Here is an 11,637-nt window from a genome sequence, read left to right on the forward strand (position 1 = left end):
TAAATGAATAAAATTGAACGAAAGCACACACACATGATGCATATATGTGTGCATACAGCAAAATATCGAATAAAAAATATAGGATGGAAATAATTATATTACTCAAAAAAAATAAATAATGAACGTATAATAACATATATCGCTCATTCTAAATTAGGTAAACTTTATTAAAAATACAGATAAAACACAAGTATACAATTAAAAAATCTACAAATAAGAAAAAACAAATCATGTACAGATATATGCAAACATGTTATTCAATTTACATAATCTGGTGCATATAAATTTATGTTTTCTTAATAAATAATATTTTCACTATTTATGAAAAAATTTCAACATTATATATTAATTAAAACAGTCAAATATTATAACGCAGAAATATTAGGTACCTCCATAATTTCGCATAAATATATACATGAAATATTTCTATTAGTACAAATTATAATGTTAAAACAATATTATAATGAAAACACTTTTTAATATCCCCTTCTTTTGTATTCTAATTATATGAATTCTATATGACATTTCCCCCAACTTTAAGTGGCAGTATACTACATAATACATTGAAATAAAACCAATCATCCTTTTATAACAGAATTTTTTTTTTTTTTTTTTTTTCATGGTTTAGTTAAAATAGCCACCAAATGAGTTATGATTTCTCTTTTCCTTTTCATTTTTTACTAAATTTTTATTTTTCTTAAAAGAATAATCATTTATATAATTATCCTTACCAGCATTCCATGTATCTTTAAAACCTACATATTTTGTAGAACCATCAGATTTGTACATATATTCATGTCTTTTAAAAGATAAATTTTCTGGTATTTGATAATTATTTTCATTACAAAAAATACAAAATTCTTGAAATATCGAATTTAACAATTGTACTAATAATTCAATTCCTTTTTTATATAAAACTAAATCATCTCCTATAACTGATATATGCATCCTTTCAACAATTGGGGCTTCATTTAATGCTTTTCCTTTTATTTCTATCGACAATTTATTATTCGTATTTTCATTTACATATAATATATTGCAATTATTCAAACCTAATATTTTTTTCATAACATCAAATTCTGTTGGATACCCAAATATATCAATTAATTCAAATCTACTTAATCTTTTAGTAGCATATGGATTATCATTATGTTCATTTTTTATATTATTATTTTGATTAAAATTAGAATTCATATTGTTATAATTAGAATGATTTGACATTTTATTTTTAACTTGATTTTTTGTAAACATATTATTTATATTTTCATTATTTTTATTTCTTCCATTTTGTGGATTATTCATCATACTTCCATTTCCATTAATTCGTGAAATATCATTTACCCCTCCACTGTTTCCACTATTAATATTTCCACTATTATTTTCATCATTGTTTTTTACTCCATTATTTTGTAATAAATTAGCTAGCTTCTTCAACATATTAACTGTATTTTCATTATCTTGGTTTCCATTATTTGATTTATTCTGAACATTAGTTGGATCATTAGCAGAAAATGGAAGAAATTGTTCAATCACTTTCCCTTCATTAAGTATAATGCACCTAATAGTACCGATATCGTTAATTGTTAATCCGTTAATATCTTTTCTTACTTGTTGTATCATATTTGGGTCGTTAAATGTTATTTGAGCTGCTGCTTTATCATTTAATATTCTTATGCTTTTTGCACCTTTATAATATGAAAATAATGTTTTTAAATCGTTTTCGTCAAAAATAAATGCATTTTGAGGGTTATCAATATATAACCCTAGTGAATTGTTATTGTTTTTTATACTATTCACATTGTTCCCATTATCCCCACTATTGTTATTATTATTATTGTTATTATTATTATTATTATTATTATTGTACATGCTATTGTTCATATGTATTTTGCTCATATTCATTTTATTCATATTATTGTTTCCATTATGATTATACTGCTTAGTATCACGAAATTTCCCAGTGTTATTATTTCCTGGACCCATTCTATTTTGGTCCTTTAAACCTTTTTGATTTGATGCGTGATTTATTAATGGATATTTTTTCATTTTCAAACTATTTTTTATTTATATTTATGTACAAAATGTAATGAACTTAATATATGCACTTGTTAACATTCATACGTGTCTATATATCCGTATAAAATGATTTAAATTGTTACGATTTTTCTTTTTTGTTATTTTATATTTTTTATCTTTTTCAATAAATGTATAATTATTAACAGATATGTCAATCATATACATTAATTATAGTGGCTAGTCAAAAAATCGTTATAATTTTTATATACTACAAAATAAAATTTTTTTTTTTTATAAAATATTGCGTTTCAAATTTTATATATCTCTTTCAATTTTTATTATATACTATCATATGAATCCTGCTTAAATATATTTTTTTATTCGAATAATAAAATCAATTATCTTTTATTTTTCTGGAGAGTATAGACTTTTCCTTATTTATTACATATACAATTCTCAAAATTGCTAATATTATTGCTATATTTATTTTATACACATTCTAGGACAATTTAAATTTTATTCTTTTTGGCTTACTCAAATTATATCCCCTCTTTTATGTGCGAAATTACGGACACAAATACCATTAGAGATTATTAAGGGATCAAAATTGTATGCACATATGTATATGCAATTTTTATGTATATAGATTGGTATACTGATACACATTCACGGGTTAATAAAATCTATAAATAGATCAATACACATTTATACCCTATCCCCTCTCTTTTTTGCTTTCCGAATTTTTTATTTCTCTTATTCTTGTAATTATTCAAATAATTATGAATTAAATAACTAAAAAGGTACAAATATGCTTTTTACATGCATGTGCATATATATATAATATATATATATATATATAATTAAGAATGCTGGTTTACCCCGTTATAGTATGTGCACACACACACTTTTATATAACCTAAAACAATAATTAACTTCAAAATATATAAAAAAAAATTTAAGTATAATATATTTTTATATTGCTCTTTCGGGATAAGGATATGGTGATGGTGTGAGGGGTTGTTGTATTCAAATTTTTACATGAAATATCCAAAAATACGATATTTTAAAAAATTAAAAATTGTAATTTAGGTGTCTTTTTTTTTTTTTTAATTCCTTTATAAATTATTTAAATTTTATTAAATATATGTAATAACTGAAATAAATTTAAATAAAATTCAAGTATAACTTATGCTGTTCCCTTCACTCATTTATTTTTAAAATAATACTTTATTAACCTGAAATAAATAATATATTCATATTTTTTTTCGTTCTTATCTCTTCATTTGTTATTCTTTTTATTTTTATTAACATTTGTATATACAATATATATACATATGTAAATATAGATTATTTCCGAATTAATAATATCAGGAATATAACGTTGCAAATTCATATCTGTTTGCACAAGATATCGTAATTAGTTTTATAATTTTAAAACATATACATAATATAATTATTTTTGTAGAATATCCCAATATAGTAAGAGAACACCAAGAAGATGAAAAATCAATTTATGTTTTAATCACCGAAATATATATAAAACAAAATATATTGTTTTGATATCCATACATAAATATTTGTTCTCTTTCCAGGTATGCATGTATGTATCTATCTATTTGTGTATGTATCTATTTATGTATGTATCTATTTATGTATGTATCTATTTATGCATGTATCTATTTATGTATGTATCTATTTATGCATGTATCTATTTATGTATGTATCTTTATTTGTGTATCTATTTATTTATTTGCTATTTATCTACAACTATTAATATCTATATAACAATATTTTGCGCATTTAATATATATATAACAAATTTTATCAATGAAAAGCTTATATATACTACAATAATAATTTTCCTTTTATAACCCTAAAAACATGCTTAATATGAAAAGAATTAATTCTTGAAAAGTATATATAATTAAATAAAAATAATCATAATAAATATTATTTTGCCATTAAAAAAGCAGAAAAACAAACAAATAAAATCGGTAATATATAATAAAAAAAAAAACAAAACGAAATCAGCAATTTTATAAAAAAAATTATAATTTTTAATTTGCATAAATTTTATTTATATGCAAACAATATACGAATATTTGTACATAGAAACTACATATTAATTTATTACATTTAATATTAATAGAGAAAAAACATCAAGTAAAAAAAATAACAATATATATATATAATGCATATTTATTTCATTTGTCAAATTATAATATTCATGCATTAATTTTATTTAATAAATTTAAATAATCAAAACAATAGTAAAAAAAAAAAAAATACGATATACATAATATACAAAAGATAAAAATGGAGTTAAAAAAAATTATTCATATATATAGCTATAGTTCATTGATATTTTATTTGCACTTTAAAAGTTAAAAATTTCAAGTTGCCAAAAATGTAAAAAAAAAAAAAAAAAAAAAATAAATAAATAAGCATAACATTATACTATTTTATAAATATTAAATAAAACTGTTAAGGGAAAAACAAAAATAGAGCAGTTTTATAAAAGACCTAAAATTAGCTAATTTATGCAGCTTCAAAAAACACATACACTATTTGTATACATGCACATATTATATATAATGTGCACATATCAAATTTTTATAAACATTTATATTATTTTAGCACCATTTTAGACAAATAAATATAAAATTTTGATTGTCTTACTATATAAATTTCAAAAATATGACATTTATTTTTTTCTTCATTCTTTATAAGATCAATATGGGAAAAAATATATATAACATAATTTAAATAGGTACCTCTTTTTAAGTGAACATTCAAAATATATACATATTGAAAAAAACAACACATATTTCTTTGCAAATATTTCAGTAAAAAAAAAAAAAAAAAAAACGGTTAATAAAAAATATAAAAATGGCTTTATAAATAATAGATCTTTTAATATCTTAAAAAAAATATTCAACCACATTTATGTTGTCTTCAATCATTCTTTTAAAACATATGAACTTAAAAAGAAACATTAAAATAATAGTACATATCTTAAAAAAATGGAAAAATATACCATCATAATAAAAAATTTATTTCTTTTCCCCCCTTATATATATAGAGAGAACTATATTGATTAAATTTGTTTTTTATTTTAAAATTATTTAAACTGGAAAAATCGTGAGATATATAAAATAAGCATATTGTAAATATAATGGATATAGAATTTGTTCATATAAAGTTTATGCTAAAAATATAATAAAAGATTAACCGTTAATAAAATAATACAAGGTGGTAACCACTATTGCATAAATTAATAAGTCATTATATGCATACGAAATGAATAAATATGTATATATTTATATTTCACATAAATACAATTTATGCATGTAACCATTCACACATATCCGCACTAATATGTGTATGTTTCACCATTACATGCATATGCATATATGTTTACCATTTTAATCATATAAGACTTTTAAAAAAATAAAATAAAATAAAATAAATAAAATGTATATATTAAAAAAAATTTTAAAAAATTAACCAAAATAATTTTTAAAAAATAGTATTATAATAATGAAAAAAATATGAAAAAATATGAAAAGTATATATATGTGACCCACAAGGCAATAATAACAAAATCATGATGAACATTTTTTTTTAGGTATAATAATTTTTATTCCACATTTATACATTCATCATCTACATCAATGGCCGAAAATGATGGTACGTCTTCTTTCATTAATCCTCTCAACTGATTTAAAAATAAAATGATAAAATAAAATGATAAAATAAAATGATAAAATGATAAAAAAATGCATGTAATATTCGCTTAACACAAATGTGAAGTGTATCTTTTGAATACCTTTATCAGTTTGTTGTCTTCTGCCATCTTTGCTCTCTGTAAAGCTTCTTGTCTGTCAGCTTCATACAGTTCGTCTTGGTTTGTAGAAAATTCCTGAAAGAAAACGAAATAGAAACGAAGTGAGAAGAGGGAATGGAATCAAAACGAATCAAAACGATTCAAAACGTGATGGGATTCACTTAGCCAACTAACCTTCAACGATATTAGCAAATCGCGCACAAAGGATCTGAATGTGAGAGGAGATTCGACACAAAAGTTAAACATGTCCACTGAAAAAGTTTCAATTTGCTTTTGATTCAGATTTTCAAAAGATTGGGTTAAAAAAGTTTGAACATGCTTTATTATATGTGGCTTAGTAATTTCTGCCTCTGGAATATTTATAACCTCAAATTCTAATAATCTTAATAAATTCATTAATATAATTGTTTGGTAATGAAAACCAGATTTGTGAAAAGAATCTGTTAATGTTTTGAATACTTCATTTAATATAATATAATAAAAAGCTTTACAAAATTCATCTAAATATTCTTTTTTTTTTACAATCACATTATGAAGAAATTGATGTGTAATTTTTAATCCATGATCTGCAACTGATGGATGCTCATGTTTTATAGCCCATAATAAAGATTGTATAAATGTATTAAATATTTCTGAATCTAATGTAAATAAATAATCAAAACAATGTCTAACACATGCATCTAAAAAATTATAAAATTTTTCTCTATGCTCAGGATATGAAGAAAAATCATTTTTTATCATATCTATAGTTGGTAATAATACATAATTTAATACAGTTGGTAAAATAGGGCATGTAACATTTTCTATTTTTTTAAAAACAGTTGATAATAAAGAAAATACTTCAGCATCTTTAATATGAGGATTACTATCTCTATAATCAACTAAAATAGTTTCTAATAAAACATTTAATATATTACTAGTCATTTGAAAATTTATTTGTTTAGCTTCTTCAACAGTTGGTAGATGTACATCTATAGATTCATCAATTTCATTTTTCATTTTTTTTTGTTCTCTTTTTAATAAAGCTTCTTCTAATTCTTGAATATTATAACAACTTCTTTCAATAGTTGTTTCTATTAAATGTAAAAATTCTCTTTTCATTAAAAATAAATTTCGAAATTGTGCATGCTTTATTCGTTTTGTACCATTTGCTTCAACTTCCATATTAATATATTTACTATATAATTGATATATTTTTAAAAAATCAAAAAAAACTAAATTTAATTGTTCATAATAAAAATAAGATAATGCATATGCCAAACGACAATTAACTCTTACAAATGTTATAATTAATTTTGAATTTTCATAATTACATAAATGTTCTAAATTCTTAAAATCAGCATCCATAATATTACCACTACCACCATTATTTAATGCATTTATATTTTTTAAATTATTATTTGAATATATCAAATCGTTCCATAAAGACATTAACTTGTTCATAAGAATTTTGATACTCTCTTGTTTTTCATCATATGGAAAACATGAAATAACATGTGCAATAGCTTCATATAATAATAAATTTAATTTTTCAGGTAATTTGTGCATTATATTATTATGAAATTTTATAAAAATACTAAAAAAAGACTCAACATTATTACCATTACTATCTGTACTATTATTATTTTTTGCAATCACATTTTTACATTGTTTACATATTTTTAATATCGTTTCAGCTGCCATATCTTGTACTTTTTCATTTTCTGCAAATTCAAATAATTTTTTCATAACAGTTTTTAAAAATCTCCAATGTAATTTTAAAAAACGATGATATTGACTAACTATATACATAACACATGAAGCAAGTATAGCTCTATTTTCTTCTCCATTTTTAACTTCTATCATATGTAAATAAATTCTCAAAATGTACATTAAAAAATCTTGTTCTTTTTTTAGAGTCATACACATTGATATAGACCCAACAGCATAACTAATTCTGTTTGTTTTTGTACTATTCCATTGTTCATTTTTATTTGTATTTTTTAATGATTTTTCAGATTCTTTATTTAAAAGTTCTACAATTAATTCTATTGTTTTTTCAGATCCTAAATAAGTTAAATATACTAATGTAGTTTTCATTGTATTATATAAAGATATTTCAGTCGTATCCGGTTCAAAATCTCTTACTACTTCTCCTGTTTCATTATCATAAGAAATATATATTTCTTGGGGTTTAGCCATTTTTTCAATAATAGTTCTTCGAATATCATTTAATATAAATTCATATAATTTTATTCTTGGACATATTTTTTTAATATCAGATTGTGTTAAATCAATTTTATCTAAAATAGATGAATATTCATTTATATTTATAATACTATTTTCATTACCAACATTATTATTTCCAATTCCTAAACTATGCATTGTAGCAAAACTATAAACTTTTCGATTATTTAAACCACCGCTTTCTAACCCTATATTAAACCCAGAATTGTTATTCATACCATTTGTTAAATTTGTTTGAATATTATTATTTGAATTTATACATTTATTTTTTATACTATTTTCTTCTTCCAACCTTCCTATCAATTCTCTTATTAACTGTTCAGTAAAAACGTTGTAATAATCAACTATTATTAAAAAAACTTCATCCATATTACTATTTGATAACATATGCAAAAATTTAAAAACAGCATTAATATCATTAGTGTTATTATTTTTTTCAATAATAGTTTCTCTATAATTTTTCAAAAAATTTGTTAAACAAATAGATATTTGTAAATAATATTGTTCCCAAAATATTTTAAATTCAGGAGGAATATTTTTCATTTCATTAACATTAGGTAAATATTTTATTTTATTTACTAATTTGGTCCATAAATTTATAAATACATTTTCATAATATAATAAATTTTTTTCATCCATTTTTAACATAACGATTTCTTGTATACATTTTACACATTCTATTTTATATGATATATCATCCCAAAAATGATCAAATAATAAATCTATAATTTGAACATCATTATTATTAAATTTATATTTTTCAAATATATATGATAAAGGTATCCATTTAAAAAAATTAGATAAACAAATTAATGTTTGTTTAATCAATGAACTATTTGTACTTCTTTTATTACATATATTAGCTTCTAATATATATAAACATAAATCATATACTTTTTGGAATTGACTAGCATATTCATTTCGTAATTTTTCTTTTTTTTTTTGTACTAACGTTTCATTTCCAAATTCAAAAACTTCTTCACTTAACATATTTAATAATTTCATATTATTCTCACAAACATTCTGATTTAATTTTGCTGAATTTACAATATCTGGTATAAAACTTGACCAAGAATCTGGCCATTCTTTTTTAACAATTTGTATCAAAGTTTCATCTAATTTATTTAATAAGTGTCTATCAATTCCAATTGTGGTTCCTTCTGTTGACATAGTAATTGTATAACACGCAATAAAATTTTTCATCCCTTCTCTTTCTTCTTCTGGTAAAATATTCCATTTATTATTTATACATTCTTCTAATATTTGCAAACCATAAAATTTCGTATTCACATTTTCACTATGATCTAATATAACTGAAACAGATCTCCATGAATTATCTAACATTTTAAATTGGTTTAGTAAATTTTGAGCGAAATCTCTTCTATTTTTATCTTTTGTATCTAAAAGAGCCTCAACTATATTATCTAACAATTTCAACTTATCAGCATCAAATGGCTGATTTTTGTCTAATAATGACAGGGGGTTGAATTGTTCATTTTCCATTTTTTCCAAATATTTATAAAAAAATAACACAATACCAATCGGCTTCCTATTCTGATTTTATTCTATTCTATTTTATTCTGTTTTATTCTGTTTTATTTTACTTCCTAATCTTTTTATTTTTGAACAATCACAATTTGCATAGCTATATGTGTGCACGCAATTGTACTCGATTTTAAAACCGTATAAATTTAAAGGGAAAAAATTAATTCCTTGTATATATATATATATGTATGTATATATATATATATGTGTATGTATATTAGTTAATTCAAATTTGCTATTGCAATTCTATTGCTATTGCAATTCTATTGATATTTATTTTTCACATATATTTTTTGCCCTTATTTTTTGGAATTATAAAAACAAAATCTCCATATCATAAATAAATTACTAAAATACACGTCCACTATTCTCAAATTCGCACATTATATATATATATGCATTCAATTAGTTGTTTTTGCTTATTTCATGTAACTTATCGTTTTTGCTTATTTCATGCAACTTATCGTTTTTGCTTATTTCATGTAACTTATCGTTTTTTTTTTTTTTTTAACATAAACAATGCATATACATATATTTTATAGTGTATTGATATTATACAAAAGAAATGATAAATAAAACTAAAATTAATAAAATAAATAAAATATATAAAATATATAAAATAAAGAAAGAAAAATATAAGTTAATATAACAAAAATGAAATAAAAAAATATAATATTACAAAAACTTAATATATTTAACATGTACAAGGCATATATATATAACTTATATTTTACTAGCCGTTTTATTTAATAATATACAAAAGAATATACTATTTTAATAATAAAACGTACTCTTAATTTAAACTTGCAATATCTTTAATACACAAAATACAAACATAATATATACATAAATTCACACATACACGCATACGTATATATATATATATATATATGTATATTCCAATTATATACATCCAATTATTATACTACACATAGCATGAACATACCTGTTTACTAAATTTATTTCATAAGATTATATGCGTGTATAATACATACATACAAAAGGTTTATAACCTGTACAATATTAAAAAAATAATAAAAGAAATATAGAAAAATGAAAATTAAAAATTACAATAACTTTTCCTAAATGTAAAATAATAATAATATACAAAATAATATGTAAATTTATGTACTCTTTAAAATATATATAACATTTTACATATATTATTTTTATGTATGCAAAAATATAAAATTAACAGTGTAAATTCTTTACATTGGAATGCTAAATATTCTCATAAAAAGATATATACATGCTAAATATAATATATATCACTATCTATTATTAACTTACATTTTTTTATGAGTTTAAATATATATTGTTATATCTATACACTATATATTACTATTCTATTATAATTTTATTTACCCAAATGAAATATAAAAAAAATTATGATTATAGAATAAAAATTATGAAAATACTATTAAAAAAAGTGTGAAGGAAAAAACACATAAAAAATAATAGATTAGTAGCGATAAAATATAACAATAATTTATATGGATGATAAATCTCATATACAAATATATAGTACATAAATATAAATACCATATATAAGCACAAAATCACACGCATATTTTTTGCATATATTAAAAATACTATACATTTTTTTTTTCACATTTTAAATAATTGCCCTATCTTTTCCCATTCATATTTATAAGCAAATTTTATTTACATTGCGTTTATTTTTTTTTTTTTTTTTTTTGGGGGAGGGGGGCTTGCTATTTTACTTTTCCATATTTTTTTTTATTAACCTATTTTTTTTTTCTTATACTATTATTTTATTTTTATTATTCACATATATAATATATATATTTTGAGAAAAATATTCCATTTTTTTTTTTCACAAATATTTTTGACACACTTATTTTGTTCGAATATATTTGAATAAAAAAAAAAAAAAACACAAAATTTTACAAACGAATTAAACATATTTTGGCATAAAAATACATACATAACAAATACGTACACAAATACAAACATATCTTAATCTGTTTATAAAAAAATAA

At 20.9% G+C, this 11,637-nt stretch overlaps 2 protein-coding genes across 2 annotated transcripts; both read right to left on the reverse strand.

Annotated features, from left to right (window-relative positions):
- Window positions 1-624: 624 nt before the first annotated feature.
- On the reverse strand, window positions 625-2,046 carry PY17X_0403600 (uncharacterized protein; the record flags this gene model as incomplete). The annotated part of the gene is made up of 1 exon (XM_719100.1): window positions 625-2,046. One exon carries the CDS (start codon window positions 2,044-2,046, stop codon window positions 625-627), a length of 1,422 nt encoding a protein of 473 aa, XP_724193.1.
- Window positions 2,047-5,656: 3,610 nt separating this feature from the next.
- Window positions 5,657-9,592, reverse strand: PY17X_0403700 (uncharacterized protein; the record flags this gene model as incomplete). Its single annotated transcript, XM_724292.2, has 3 exons — window positions 5,657-5,734; window positions 5,846-5,938; window positions 6,038-9,592. 3 exons carry the CDS (start codon window positions 9,590-9,592, stop codon window positions 5,657-5,659), a joined length of 3,726 nt encoding a protein of 1,241 aa, XP_729385.2.
- Window positions 9,593-11,637: the final 2,045 nt, after the last annotated feature.

This window comes from Plasmodium yoelii (assembly GCF_900002385.2).
Source record: "Plasmodium yoelii strain 17X genome assembly, chromosome: 4".
Classification (NCBI taxonomy): Eukaryota; Apicomplexa; class Aconoidasida; order Haemosporida; family Plasmodiidae; genus Plasmodium; species Plasmodium yoelii.